Genomic DNA, 15999 nt, shown 5'->3' with positions numbered 1-15999 from the left:
GTCTCTGGACCGTTTTCTCATTCAGCAACTTCAAGGATTATTAAAACTGAAAAGGAGTATAATGATCTTCTGAAAGATGTTAAAGATGTAGCGCAAGACGAAAAAGTTAAATTTCAGTGCAACATCAAAGCGCTAAGATTGATTAGATTTGCTCTTCAATCCGATACTTTTAGGCTGGTAAGTTCATGCACGATTGCTAAAGAGATATGGGACAGGCTACGTGAATTGTACTCTATAGACGAAGATCTTGAACACTCCATTCAAACCTTACTCTTGTCCGAGTTTGGTGAGTTTAAGCAAGGAACAGAAGAAACGGTGACTCAAACGTTCGATCGCTTCAATCATCTTCTTAGCAAGATGATCAAACATGACATCGAAAGGAAGCTTATTGAACAGAAGGTTACATTTTTAAATGGACTCAGGTCCGAGTAGAGAGCAATCGTGTCCACAGTTAATGCACACAAGCAATTCAAATCCTATTCTTTGGCGAAACTGGTGGGCATCCTAAAATCTCAAGAAAAGATCGTACTGCAGGAGAAAACTGTGGTTTCAAGTCTAGGTTCATTAGCCCTCCTGTCGAAAAGCAAAGCTGTGATAGAGGACGAAGATCTCAACTTGGATGATTATGATCTCACGTCTGAAGACTATGCTATGATGGTGTCAAACCCTAAGAGATTCATCAAGAAGAGATTCCCCACCAATAGGAACCGAAACTGGCAAGGAAGCTATAGCACTGAAAAGGTCAAAGATGAACCGAAAGCTGAAGAATCAAAGAAGGAACCGAAGACTGAAGGAGATTATGGAGTGAGCTGCTATTATTGTGGAGGAAAGAACCACTATGCAAAAGATTGCGTCCTCAAAAAGATGGCAGAAAAGGATGAAGAAAATGATGAAGAAGCTGTGTTGATGAAAAAGCTGGATGAGTTAAGGAAGAAGAAATCTGCTGCTAACCCTTCCATGAATGCTTTAATTGTGTAGGGTTCGGTAGCTGATGATGAGTTCGGTGGCGTGAAGGTGTGGTCAACCGACTCTGAAGATGATGAAGTGAGGAAGCCTTCGCATGGAAAGGCTTATGTAGCGAAAGAAGGGAGCAATGGAGGAAGATGCTTGATGGTGTCCGACGTTTCTCAGATGAGAGGATACAACAATGATGGTGGGAATGATGACAAAGAACAGCAGAATCTGTGCTTCACTGCCAAACCACTCAGCGAGCAGTTCAGCGAACTTGATGAACTGATCAAGAAGGTACAATCAGTTTTTGTCTCATTTAAAATCCCACAATGCTCATATGCAAGGAATTAAAATGTGTTAATTCAAGAATCTCTCATCTAGATAGTAGTTTAACTCAAACTCGGGTCACCAATTCTAACCTAACTGATCAATTAAGCAGGGTGTCTTCGAAGAGTGAAGAACGGCGAATGTGGATCGAACTGAAGGAGTCGGAGTTGATCAAAATAAAAGATGAAAACATTTATTTACAAAGAGACAATTTAAAGTTTTTGAAACAGCGAAATGTTTTTTGTCTGATTGCCAAACGTCTTTATACTAATATTACTCAGCTTCATTTGAATTGTGAAATAGGGCAAAAGATTCATCGCATGATTTTACCCTTTCTTGAGTTTAAGGAAGATGAAATTGATGCTGATGCATATAATTGTGAGAGTATTATTTCGTCTGAGGATGTTAATCCAACATATTTGTATGGACTAGACAAAATTGAATCTTTCATAAAATCCAAGGACCACAAGAATATGCTCAAAAATCTTTTGGATGAAAATGATAAACTGAAGCTAAGAACCGAAACCATACAAAAATTTGACTCACTGAATGTCAACTTAAGCTCGGAAAATAAAATTGATGTTGAAAATTCATCTGAGCTTAATGAGGACGATAATATGAGTGAAATTTCTGTAGAGGACACAGTTGATTGTTCAGAATTTGTCAAGAATGAACCCGAGAACCACAAAAATCTCATCTCAGAAAATTCTGTGGAATTCGCTCGGTTGTCCCAACAAAAGTCCCCGATTCTTGTAGAAAAGGCAGTTGTATACCAAAAAGTTAGAACCACTCCAAATCAGGTGTACAAAGTCACAGGTGTAACCGAACATCAGACTGCTGAACCACTGATCAATTGGCCGATGTCTTTACCAAAGCTCTTCCTGAAACGACTTTCAACAAAATTCTACAAGGCTTGGGTATGATGGTAGGAGAGTCGGTCCCAAATCCTCAAATCTCCAACTAAGAATCAAGAACCGAAATAGACAGACCGCTCGGTCTCTCTCTGCTCTGGAGATTTAATGGAACCGAAATAGACAGACCGCTCGGTCTCTCTCTGCTCTGGAGATTTAATGGAACCGAAGTAGACAGACCGCTCGGTCTCTCTCTGCTCTGGAGATTTAATGGAACCGAAGTAGACAGACCGCTCGGTCTCTCTCTGCTCTGGTGATTTAATGGAACCGAAATAGACAGACCGCTCGGTTCCTCTCTGTTCTGAAATTGTCACCGAAATACACAGATCGCTCGGTCTATCCCTGCTTCATCATTTTTTTATGTTGTACAATTTTATCTTTCTGTTTTTATTTATTTTTTAGAAAAATCTCAAAATCACAAAAACATTTTATCTTTCTGTTTTTATTTATTTTTCAGAAAAATCTCAAAATCACAAAAACATTCTATCTTTCTGTTTTTATTTACTTTTCAGAAAAATTTCAAAATTACAAAACCATTTTATCTTTCTGTTTTTATTTATTTTTCAGAAAAATTTCAAAATCACAAAAACATTTTATCCTGCTGTTTTATTCCGTTTTCTTACTTATTTCCACTACTCGCAAGTCCTGGTTGGTGTACGCTTTGCACAGGTAAATACAAGTATCACCTTCTGTAGTGTTCACCCAGGTATGTTTTATCTTTCTCTCAGACTAGTTAGACGTCCCTAGAAGCATGCTGCTGTATGTTATCGCAAGCCTCTATGACCTTGAGTACGCCTTAATGATTCGATCAATACCTATCGTTTCTTCCCAATCAGGCTATTCTCTAACACTCGGTCTAGAGCTACCTTACTCTACTCATTTGAAACATGAGTTGCTCTGCTTTGTCCCACTTCTGTAGCAGAAGGTACGTTCGGTCTCTTAACCACCTCCTCAAATTCTACATTTACCTTCGATTCCCTAAAGTAACCCTTGATGCTTTCGGTCTTTATCACTGAAGCTTATGGTTACACAACCTCTGTGTTTATGATCTTGGATTCGATTACCACGTTCTAAGTGAAACCCAAAATCCAATACCTAAAATGAATTGACGGTGAGTGATATACTCAAGATGTTACTTGGAAATCTCATTTTCTTTTTGTGTGATCTTTTACGAAATCGTCTCCACCTAATACATTTCTTCCCAAAGAGGTCCAGTTTATTTTTCTTTGAGATTTTTGTTTATCCCATGCTTGTCACCGATAATTCCCACCTACCTGTTCAACAGATCACATCGGTCTCACAGGTATCTCTACCAACACTCAGTTTTATGTTAAGACTTGATGTTCGGTTAGATGACAGCTACCCCACAGCCTATGATCAAAAGATGCCTTTCATTGTTTATTAATAAACAATTGATCGTATTTCCAGGGAAACCACACAAGCACTTCAAGTCTCTCTTGTCTTTGAAGGAAGTGATTCTTGCCCGAAATCTTCCGCTTTCTGTCTTCTTAATAGACAACACTCACATCTCAAACACCTTTGATTTATTTCTTTATCTTTCACACACTTATGCACGGAAATTAATTCTTTCCAACATTCTGATTGTTGTTTGGTATATGGTTTTAAGTTTCAGCTGTAACCAAACAAGGGCACAAGGAATTTCAAACGGTACAAAAATATGATTTGGGCGCGTGCAACTGATTCGTTTCACACCCACGTGTGATGATGTACTCCTGGGATAAACCATAACATCTAATCGCGCTTTTTCAGGCGACGTTTTGGTTCCCTCATCATCACGATTTTCTCTCTCCAGTGAACGGTATAAATAAGGGGTGATCGTGTTCTTTAGCATTTACCTCTCACGTAATCTCTCTCTCTGAAAAGTTTCCACTGTTCATCTTCTTCTTCACTTCAATAATGGCGACTTCTTCTTCTGCACACGATCAAACTGCATCTTCATCTTTGCTCTCTATCAAGCCTAATCAGAATATGATTATAGAGATGACCCCTTTCTTATATGATGCATACATGCTCCACGTGGTGGAATGCCTAAAATATTCCCCATTGTTGTTGGCACTCACGCAGGTGGAAGCCGTTCCAATGTCCCTGCTTTCTCAAGTCTACACAACAACAAGTTATGACAAACATAAAGATCGCATCTACTTCACCATCCATGACAAGAAAACCTCTGTTTCCAAAACCAAGTTTTGCTCTCTTCTAGGGATTGCAGTTGATTCTTCCGTCATCTCACCGGATTTTGTCACCACGACTCAACTTTTCTCGATGATGTACGAGATGGGTTATACGGATGTTCTTACGACAATCGCGAAGGTCAGGAAATCTTGTCTTCCTTCTCAGTGGAATGGATTACTTACCCTTTTGATCAAGGGTTTAGCGGAGCGTTGTGGTGGTTCTGATACCACGAGTAAAGGATTTCTCACCATTCTTTATGGTCTTTACAACGGCATCAACCTCGATTATGGCTCCATAATCTGGTCTCAAGTCGTTCAGAGTCTAAACACCTCCACCCGGTACTCTGAGATCTCATGCGGCCGTTTCTGGACGCTCATCACAAAGAAGGCCATGGATTCCCTTGAAATCCCTGTGATGAAGGATGCTCTTCTGGCTTCAATAGCCTCTTACCACACTAAGAAGATCATAGTTTCTGATCCAAGTAAGTTTCTCCATTATGGATTAATCCCTGAATCCATGTACAGGTGTGTCACGCCTCACAGCAAAATCATGGCTGACTATAGCACCAGAACACCCTTGCCTCCAAGGGTTCTGTCTGAAGAACAGAAAGCTGCCTTGGCAGCCCTTGATCAACCTGCCAACCGTGGTAAGAGGGCTGGTAAAAAGGAGAAACAAGAGAAGAAAGAAACTGAACCGAAAAAGGAGAGAAAGCCAAGATCCTCCAAACGAAAACATGATGTCGATGAACCTTCTCAGTCCAAATCAAAGAAGGTCAAGAAGATGGCTAAAAGGGCCAAAGGATCCCCTTCTCCTGGCTCTGCTCCAAATGACCCATCCAACACAGAGGCTGCTGCTCCTCCAACAGAGACAACCATTGCTCAGTCTCCTCAACAACCATCTTCTCCTGCAGGCACTCATCTTCCCTCTCCACCGGCATCTCCCAAAATTACCAAATCACCCACTCCTCCACCTTCTCCTAAAATTCCTACCCCACCCCAATCACCAAAACAGAAGGTCCCACTTTATGTTCCTATAACCATCCCTCCCACTACAACAGAACCAACCCTTCCTTTCTCTGTTACTAAACCTACATCTTCTATCCCCACTCCAATCATTACCGAATCAGTTACTATCACCTCTTCCCAACCACCAGTAACAGTCAATGTATCTGATATAGGGGCTACTACTGTGGTTGAAACCCCCGTCATCAACATCCCACCATCCCCTTCTCCATCCTCCAACTCCGGTGCTACCTTGGGCGGTGATGATGAAGAGTACGATTCTCTTTATTATAGCCCATACCGGATTCCCACAGACACTGATGCCGATACCCCTATTACCAGTCAGCAGCTTCAAGAAATTCACGACAAACTCGATAGTCTGTTGGCTGATAATAAAGCCTATGGGGGTGTGGTGCTGAAAGCCTTCATCGAGTCTGCGATCAAGACGTATACTGACGCTCTGGATCGTTCCACTGATGCCATCGACAACTCAGCCGCTTCATACTCCAAAGCTACAAAGGAAGTTTCTGAGGTTGTTCACACAACTCAGATTTTTCTTGATTCTCTCAAAGCACATGCTGATACCAGTGCGGCCAAGTTTCAGATGTCAGTCGACTCCTTTTCGGCTACCCTTCAGGGTGAAACCTCCAAGTTTGAGGCTCTGCGTGCTGACCTCAAAACTGAATCCACCTCTTTTCTCCAATCTTTGGATTCACGTTTTGCTTCTCTAGCAACAGAGAGCCCCTTAAAAGAAGATCTTGTCAAGCATCAGGCAACTATAGACCTTTAGAAGATACAACTGGCCCAGGCACAACAAGAAATCTCTTTGCTGAAAACTCAGCGGGCAGTTCTTCAAGGTTGCGCTGGTGATGTCAAGAATATGCTGACAACTGTCCTTGACACTCATGATCCCTTTCTTACCCTTACCATCAGACAGCATCTCCAGGCTAAACTCCTTCCTGCGATTAACATCTTAAGTGAAATGAAGGTTGTCTCGGAGAAGCTTGTTCTTCCGAGACAAGGGGGAGAGGAGGGTTTATCAAAGACAGAACCGAAGGTTAATGTAGCTTCGGGTTCGGGAAAATAGTTCCTTGTTGAGAGTGAGTCAGATACTGATGAAACTATCGCTGAAGCTCTTCAACGAAAGAAAAGGGATAAAGAGCCGGATGAAACACTTAAAATAGCTCGAGAGGCCGAGGCCAAAGAAAGAAAAATCAAGGAGGATGAGGATGCTCTACAAGCCAAGAAGACTCTGTTCCCAGAATGGGACAGAGACACACTCATCAATCAAGCGATTGAGTTTCCCTCCATATATTGGTTGGAACCGATTGCATCTTTCTAGTGTGATAATACCAAAGACTCGCAGTTTGACATGCCAATCACACGAAAAGCTTTTACATTTCATTGCTTTGATGTCACTGCCGATGTCCCTCATCCAAACTTGAAGGTTGACAGAGAATTAATAGATTTCTATTTGAAGTATGGTCAACCACGTTACTTGACATGGAGTGCACAGAAGATAATTAAAGTCAAGGTACTGAAACCAACACAGGCTGGGAAATTTGTGAACGTTAACTTCAAAATCAACAGAGGAACGGCCAACACAGAACATTTTATTTCTCTGGCAGATCTTCCCAGTCTGAATCCACATGATTGGATTCTGCTATACAACATTCTTCTCTCCAATCATAGAGAGTATGAACCGATTCTGAAACATCTCAAAAGAATGTTGGCTTCCTACATCCATGAGCTCGCCATTATGGATCAGGAAATAGAAAAAATAATGAACAAGAAACCGACCGTCAAGCCTACTTCCAAGACAGGAGACGTTCACAAAATGAAGTTACGGGCAAATTGACTCTTCAAATCTGACGGTCATGTTCACAAGAGGCGACAAGCATAAGTTTCTGTTTGCTTTGGTAGACAAGCATTTGTTTTCAACAGATTGTCTGGAGCATATTATAAGCATTATTCACCGATGCAAGCAGAACTCCACAGCAGACAAGAAGAACTTCACTGATATGCTTCGATGGTATATCACCTTCAGGCATCACATTCTGGCTATTATACCGAGGATTTTTGAGACGGTGAAGAAGCCTTCTGCTGTTAAAAGGGAATGAAGATTCTGTGCCAAAGATGCAAAGGGGGAGATTGTTGAAGATAATTGTGTTGCGTCTTGGGCCCTTTTGTTTTACAACCAGATTGGGCTTGTCAATCCGTGTTTATCTAGATTAGCCTTCTTTTTCTTAGATAAACGGTTAGGGTTTTATTATAAATATATGCATGCATGTATGCGTATATGCGCGGTCGTCACTCTCATTGATTATTTGTAAACCCTAAAATCCTCTACAGTTGATGTTCTTTATCGAGCTCTTCTGAGGATTGTTTATTAAATCATTCGACACCTTTTGATCCATTAGCTTGTTCTTAATTGTTTATCTAGTCATTTATCTACCTGTTTCATAGATCTAATCGATCTTTAAGTTTGTTTTAAACACATCAATTCTTTCTCCTCGAAATCTTCAAGAACACACAAAAACACTTCAATCTCACAGGGAAAAGGGGTATAAACATTGTTGGGAGCTTTGAGGGTGAAGGGGGCGAGCTTAGGGCCGGATAAGAGGGTTTAAATAGGGTGTAAACCCTTGAAATTTAGGGTTTCATCAGACAGTGGGGACTCGTCGAGTCGCCAACTTAAACGTGTTCCGGATGACGTCTCTACTCGGCGAGTCAGACCTACATCTCGCCGAGTCCAAAGCTAAAAATGAAAAAACACTAAGATGAATTTTTACGTAGGAACCAGGTGCTACAGCATACATGTCTGATTTCTTCTTTTCTTTTTTTACAATATTCCGACTATAATCTCAGTTGAATTTCATGTTGTTTTGCTTGACAGGTAATCTATGTAGCAAAAAAAGGAGTAACATCTGGGCTTCTTACAAACTTTATCCTTCAACAAGAACAACATATAGAAACGATCACTGTTGGGGTATATATTCTTAATATATACTCCCATAATAGTTTGGTGGACATTAAAACAGAAACCATTCTCTAATATTTGTTCGGTACATTATTAGTTATTAGGAAAACTATAATGAAAGCAAGTTATCTTTTTGATCATTCTAACATTAAAAAAATGTGTTTTTTTTTTTTTTTTTTTTTTGTAATCAGTTGTATATAACTCAATAAAATCTTTTTGTTTTGTTCATTTTTTTTTGGCGAATCCATTCCCGCAACGCGGGATTCTTCACTAGTTTAAAACATAAAAACGATACACTAGTTATCCAAATATTTCTTTTCGATCGTCTCATTCATCTTTCGGAACACTTGCATTTGTCGTGGTCTCATATTTTCTTCTCTAGTTTGAAAAATTGCTAAATCATTCATTATTTGATTTTCTTACAGGTTGGGGCTTGAGCTCCCTCATTCCGGGAGTTCAAGGTGTGCGGAGCGCCAAAGTTTTTTGGGGTCAGGGACCCTATTGTGAGTCGACGTTGGGTGGAAGATATCGAGAACTCCCAGCGTACGAGTTCTTTCCCGGATGCGGAAAATGTGGATTTTGCTTCATGTATGCTGAGAGACAAAGCCCGAGACTAGTGGGGCGAGGTTACTAGCCAGGTGGGAGCAGTCGGTGTGGCTGAGACAACATGGACCGAGTTTGTTTGGAGATTTGATTAAGAGTTTGCACTAGCCATTGAGGTGCAACGAATGGTTAGAGAGTTTTAGGAGCTCCAACAGACCATCGAGACTGTGGCGGAGATCACTAACAAGTTTCGAGAACAAGCATTGTTGATCCCACAATATGTTATCGATGAGGACATGAGGAGGACACAATATCATTCCTTGTTGAGGGATGATATCCAGGAGTTTGTGAGCTTCACAGGGTGCAAAACCCTGAATGAGATGGTGAAGAAAGCCCGTGAGCGGGAGATGGAATTGGACTGCCGCACCAAGCGGAAGCCTGAGCAGGCACAAACAACAGTAGGTCAGGCGAAGTATTAATTTGTGAATGTATGATTTTTTTTCATAAGTTTTAGTTGTGATTAAATGATTTTTTTTTATAAGTTTTAAGCAGTATATGTATGATTTTTATAAGTTTTAATGTGAATTTAAACGTGTTTTTTATTATATTAGTGTTTTCTCAAATAATGTAAAATTTGATTTTTTAAGTTGTTAATTGTGATGAGTGTGAACTGTAATCTAATATAACATCCAAGCTCCAAACATCATCAGATGTAATTTTTAACCTGTCAATATATTTTATTAAACTGTGAATTTGTGTATTAAATTGAGAATTAAATGTATTATGTTGTGAAATGAGTATATTAAGCTGTTAATTTTTTTACGAATTTTATTTTTGCTTCTAAAATATAAAATGAAAGAAACATTATATAGATTTTATTTTCTCTGATTTTGAATAACATCTAAAATTTAAATTGTGAATATTATATAAATTAAAATTTGAAAGAAAAACTAGCACAAATATCTAAAGGTATAAATATAACTAATAAGTACAAAACATGGATGTGAATATATAGTTTTTGTGTATTAAACTGTGAATTTAATATATTAACTTGTTAATTTTGTGTATTGACTATATTAAGCTGTGAATTGATTGTATTAAATTGTGATTTTTTTATGAACTTTATGTTAAAATATAAATATTTGTATTAAATTTTTTTTGAGTATTTTTCTATGAAGTAAATATGTAAGAATGTATTAGTTTTTATAATTATTGCTTTAAACTTTGAATTAGTGAATTAATATGTTTATTAGACTTTGAATATAGTATTAAGCTAATAATGTATGATTTTATATATAAATTTGGTTTCAAAGAATGATGGTTACAATGTTGACATAAATGGATGATGTTGATTTATGGTAGTTGGTGGTGGCGGTAGAGTTGCGATTGATTTTTCTAACTTAGTGAATTAGTGATACTATGATTGTATTAAATTGTGAATTTTGTATACTAAACTATGAATGGATTGTATTACAATTTATATTTTATATAAATTTTGTGTTAAAATATGAATCGATGTATGAATTAAAATATTAGACTGCAAAAATTATAATTTTGCCATTTTCGTATCAAAAATACAAAAAAAAAAAAAAAAAAAAAATCGGATTTTAATTAATGTAATGGAAGGGGTACTTATAGAAAACCCCATGTTTTATCCTATTAGACATTCTAATTAATGTAATGCCACTTGTTATTGTTTTTTCATTTCAATTTTTAAATTTCAAATTTCCTATTCTAATTACATTAAATTAAAATAATTTAAAATAAAAATTAAAATAAAATTACTACAAATTTTAATGTGATATAACTTTATGTATTTATTTAAATCAACGATTATAATTATATATAACTAAAAAAATATCTCTTAATTAAGAATTTATTTAAAATAATTAATTAATAAATTTAAGTTTTTAATATGAATATTTAATTTTATAACTGTAAATTCCACGGATTATAAATCATTTAATATAAAATAAAATACTCTGACAATAATAATATATATCAAAGTAAGGATAACTTCATTTCACCTCAAGTTAACAACCGAATCAGATCACTACTAACGATAGGGATGATATACACAACAAACCAAACTTTTAAAGACCGTTCAAGTGAAAAAAGAAATTAGGGAAAACATAAATTGTCATAAACCACACATATGAATCCTACCAAACCCATTTCTAAAAAAAAAAAACAAAAATATCATTGGTATAATTTACTCTAAAATTTGTCTTTATTTTTATATGAATCCTACCAAACCCATCTACTTCGTTCAGGGAAACTTTTTTTACTATTTCTGCCGTAGCCCGTATGTTTGGGGATTGATTCCCAATTCTAAGAAAACAACAATATTATTTTTGACTTATTTTTCGTCTTCTTCTTATTTTATATACTTTCTACTAGAAAACAAATATATAACTTTAATTTAAAAATTAATTTGATAAACTCTATTAAATTATTAATGAATCAATAATAAATGTATGCTTGGACCGAACGAAAGGGGCAGTTTACATATAAAAACTATCGTATCTTCTTTCAAATTTGTCCCCGCAAAATCAATAGCATATAATAAGTGGAAGTGGGCCCTATGCGTTGAAGTTAAAGGGCTCCAGTAATAAGATGATAAACGTTCATTAAATTTCTGGCATGATATAAATATTTTGATGTAAATGCGTTGATATGTTTTATAGAGACTAGTAACATTTTAATTTTACTACATCGAAGATCTAGATTTTACTTCTGATTGAATTAGTTTTTATATTCGTATACAATAGTTTTTTCTATACGTAATAGTTTATCTTATATAAAATTATAAAATACATTTTAAAATACAAATTGTTATATATAGCAAAAAATTATTGTGTACAAATAACTCGTTTTGTTTAGTTTATGTGAAACAAGTATTTTGTATAAATCCCATGAATAAGAAATATAATATCCATTGTATTACATTATCAAGAAATAAAATAATAATAATAATAATAATAATAATAATAATAATAGTTAAAATCAATCTTGAAGTAAGTATTAAAAATTTAATATTGATCAATACATGGAATGGTTCTAAAATAATTCATAACTATTTCAACATTCTATTAGTTGGAATGATTTTTGTTTTATTCATTTATCAACGTTTGTGATGTTCATACTAATTATGTTCATATCACCTAATATATCACACATTTGGAATGGTTTGTAAGAGTACGATTTGTAACAAGAGAACAATAAATAATATAAACATGAATTATACTTAACGGTATTAAATAGTTCTTCGGATGATATTTGCAAAAAATATAATTCTAGCTATAATAGTTTAGCAAATAAATAAATACATTTTTCAAAATAACATCTTTTCACAAATGTTAATAAGAAAATAAATACATTTTCAAAAACTTTTGTATTTTTTTCCAAAGCAACTCAAAGTTAAATAATAATATATCTTCTAAAAGTGTAAGTAAAATTTTCCTATAAATAGGATGCATATCCATCCCAACTTCCCACAAACAAACACACAAGTCATTTAAACACCATTCCTCCAACACTTTCTTTATTTTGACTAACCATGGCGAAGGGAAGAGGCAGTGCAATGGTGGCAGCGGTGGTGCTCAGCCTCATGTTGGTGGCGCTTCATTGTCAGGTGGCTCATGCCGCCACTTATGTCGTAGGCGGCCGAAGCGGTTGGACCTTTGGCCTCTCCAACTGGCCACGTGGCAAGAATTTCAAGGCTGGAGACATTCTTGGTACCCTCTCAACATACTATCAAACACTTGTATTATTTGTATTATTCTTTTTTAATTTATTGATGTCCAATTCCTTAACAAGAACCAGACACCTTTATATATATGTCTTATCGGACCCAACTTTTTTTTTTTTTTTTCCTAAGTGGACATCATTCATAAGTTTGTAGTAATGACACATTTAACGTTTTTATTTGACAATAATATATTGATATGGACATATGGTTATGGGTTCAAACTTTAATAGGAGATAGAGTAAATTACACGAATGGTCCCTATGGTTTAGGGTAATTTGCGTGTTTGGTCCCTAACTTATTTTTTTAACTCGGAAGGTCCCTACAGTTTGTTTTTGTTACGCGTTTGATCACTGTCTTACCTAAAAAGATTATTTTGCCCGTGACTTTTTAATTTATTTAAATAAACACACCCCCACCTTCACCCCTCTCACCTTACCTTACATACCCCACAATTTTTTCCTATTTAAATAATAGTCTTTTTAAGTAAGATAGGGACCAAGCGTGTAACAAAAGCAAACAGTAGGGACCAAGTGCGTAACAAAAACAAACAGTAAGGACTTTCCGAGTTAAAAAAATAAGTTAGGGATCAAACTCGCAAATTACCCCAAACCATAGGGACTATTCGGGTAATTTACTCTAGGAGATAAGATGACACATTGCCATTACATTGTTTTTTTTAATTGTTTTATTTTATATTATATTATATATAACGGATTTATCATTTGATCATGTCAGTGTTTAACTACAAGATAGGAGTACACAATGTGGTGGCAGTGAACAAGGCAGGGTATACAGGGTGCAGCAACACTCCAAGAAATGCAAAAGTCTACAGTAGTGGAAAAGACCAAATTAGGCTTGTGAAGGGTCTGAATAACTTCATTTGCACTTTCCCTGGTCATTGTGACGGTGGCATGAAGATTCAAGTAATGGCCTCTTAATTAACTACTACTTTTGACACCAACAAAATATAATAATTAAATAAAAGTGAATCATAGATTCGATATCGGTTGTATGTCAAGTTATATATGTATTATGAGTTTTTGAAGGTTTTAGGTGTGTTGTATAAGCATAAGTAAAGGTTCACTCGGACATATATCTCATTTGAAGTTAAGGATCAATGTGTGTTCTGTGTTTGTTATTATATGGTATGTTTGGTTACATCTGTATTTCGAGATTTTGATTGTTTTGACATTTGGTTGTGCGGTGTCACGTAAATTCGTAGTCATAGTAACGTAAAGTTTTTGATTGTAGCAATTTCGACTTATTTTATAGGTTAACGAGTTGATTTTAATTACACTTTTTTTGAGACTAATTTATATGGGTAAAAATAAAACAATAGTTAAAATGGAAACATGTCAAATGGCCGAGGGTTCCTCAAGGTCTTTTTAAATATTTAAATCATCTTCAAGTGTGTGTGTTTATTTTAAATAATTATAATTATTGATATAATATCATCTTGCAATCATATTAATTATTTTATATTTCAAAGTTTGTAACATATATGTCTTGTAAATGGATTGGAAGTAGCAACGTACTACAAGTAAATAACTCAATTATAATATGGAAACTACCGAACTTATAAAGAAAATAACTCATAAGAAACAAACATGTTTCAAATATTCTTTTTAAGACGGTTGGAATTTTATTAGAAACCAACTAACAAGGAATTGGAGGAGGACAATTAATACTAAATATTCTATTTCTATTTGAGAACCAATCAAAAGACATAAGAAAATTCCTTTCAACTTAGAGTGTGACTTGGAATTTAATGACCTGAATGAATAATCCAATCCCGAAACGAAGTGAAGAAACCCGAATGACAATTTCGAGGAGATAAGTGTTTGGAGTACGTCGAGGATCATTATACTTGACCCTAAAATTGTTACCTTATAATTGTGAGGGTTTACAGTTATAAGTATTTGTAGCTAAGATTCCTATATGTATCACTTTGAAAACAATTAAGTAATGAAATAACAGTTCCTATTCGTAGATGTAGGTCACATCGACCAAAACATTAATTCTTTGTGACATTTTTATTGTTTTTTGCCAATTGATTACTTGTGTAACACTCAAAAATGTTACTTATTGTAAAAAGTATTACATCAAGTACTTCGAGTACCAGTAAAAAATGTTATCTCTTGGAACAAGTATATCACTTCACATTACTTTCCACATCAAAATGTTGATATTTACCGGAACATATTTATTACACCAAGTACCAATATTACCCATTTGAAACATACCATTATCAATGTAATATCTTGTACAATTGATCGTGAACATATGCCATTGAATGTAAGAAAATACTTGATGGTTAGTTTAGATGTAATAGAACTGTCTATACAATTACCATCATACTAAATATCTCAAAATTCTCGAAGTCTCGGGGCTATGAATTGTTGTAGCCTTTCATATATGAGAAACATCTAATAAAATATGTTAGCCTTGAAATGCATAGTAAGTAACATAAGGTTCAATCAAGAAAAAATATAGAAACATAAACATAATCTCTTGAAACATTTCACGATGAAAAACGATTTAATCAAAACATCTCATAAACAAGACTCAAAAATCATAACTCGAGAATTTACATGACTTCAAACATATCTATGACGTGAAAGTGTTAAGGGTTTCACTTATTGATGTTATATTGGGTTGCCCTGCGTAACTAGAAATAACTAAACTTGAAATTATGAGAGAGATAAAATGATTTGTTAATATGATATATGATTAATATATTAATTAGAAATAGTTTATAATCAATCATGAAATAATTTGAAATGGTTGGAATTAATTAATTATTAATCAGAATTAGTTTAGAATTAATTCCAGATTAATTGGAATTAATTAAAGGTCCAATGATTGATTTGTAATTGTTTTAATCGAGCAAGGAAGGAAAATTCTAGAATTCTGTAGGGGTGGACAGTTTTTGCAAGGTATTTTGATGTTTCTTGAAACTTGCTAAATTTATAAGGATTTCTATATTTGAATAGATAAAATAATATTATTTCATTATTTAAAATCTAGGAATTTACTTGGACCACCTACACTATAAATATGTCCCCAAGAGAGCCAAATTTCGGTGATACTCTTCCAAGAGGCATATAGCCGAGCTTTTTCCCTCTCTCTCCCCTCTCTCCTCTTCATTATGGGTTTTTTAGGGTTTTGGGTGTGAGCCATTAAAGGTAGCCGTATTTTGGTGCTAGCTTTCTAAAGATTAAAAAGGGATTCAAGGATATTTTTTACTATAACAATATCAAAGGTATGTAATCAAACTTGTATATTTCTATTATAGGGTTTCTTGTTTTAGGTTTCATAAGTATGTTGCTATTAATATGTAAA

At 35.3% G+C, this 15999-nt stretch overlaps 1 protein-coding gene and 1 long non-coding RNA gene across 2 annotated transcripts in view; both read left to right on the top strand.

The window, feature by feature from the left end:
- The window catches only part of LOC145004201 (uncharacterized), a 29175-nt gene extending 20763 nt beyond the window's left edge, over nucleotides 1-8412 (top strand). Inside the window, exon 3 of the long non-coding RNA XR_013662317.1 lies at nucleotides 8280-8412. This is a non-coding gene — a long non-coding RNA (uncharacterized LOC145004201). The remainder of the gene's footprint in view (nucleotides 1-8279) is intronic.
- A 3978-nt stretch (nucleotides 8413-12390) lies between these two features.
- LOC145003762 (basic blue protein-like) lies at nucleotides 12391-13823 on the top strand. The gene is made up of 2 exons (XM_078962674.1): nucleotides 12391-12643; nucleotides 13393-13823. The coding sequence occupies exons 1-2, from the start codon at nucleotides 12466-12468 to the stop codon at nucleotides 13593-13595; spliced, it is 381 nt and encodes a 126-aa protein (XP_078818800.1). The 5' UTR covers nucleotides 12391-12465; the 3' UTR covers nucleotides 13596-13823.
- The last annotated feature ends 2176 nt before the right edge of the window (nucleotides 13824-15999 follow it).

Source organism: Lactuca saligna, chromosome 7 (genome assembly GCF_052625555.1).
Source record: "Lactuca saligna cultivar CGN05327 chromosome 7, ASM5262555v1, whole genome shotgun sequence".
NCBI lineage: Eukaryota > Viridiplantae > Streptophyta > Magnoliopsida > Asterales > Asteraceae > Lactuca > Lactuca saligna.
The sequence above is the reverse complement of the archived record's forward strand: the minus strand, read 5'-3'. Positions and strand labels throughout refer to the sequence as shown.

Coding starts and splice junctions, on each gene's coding strand:
- LOC145003762 (XM_078962674.1), top strand. CDS start 12,466: ATGGCGAAGGGAAGAGGCAGTGCAATGGTGGCAGCGGTGGTGCTCAGC. Junction 12,644..13,392: donor CAAGGCTGGAGACATTCTTG/GTACCCTCTCAA, acceptor TGATCATGTCAG/TGTTTAACTACAAGATAGGA.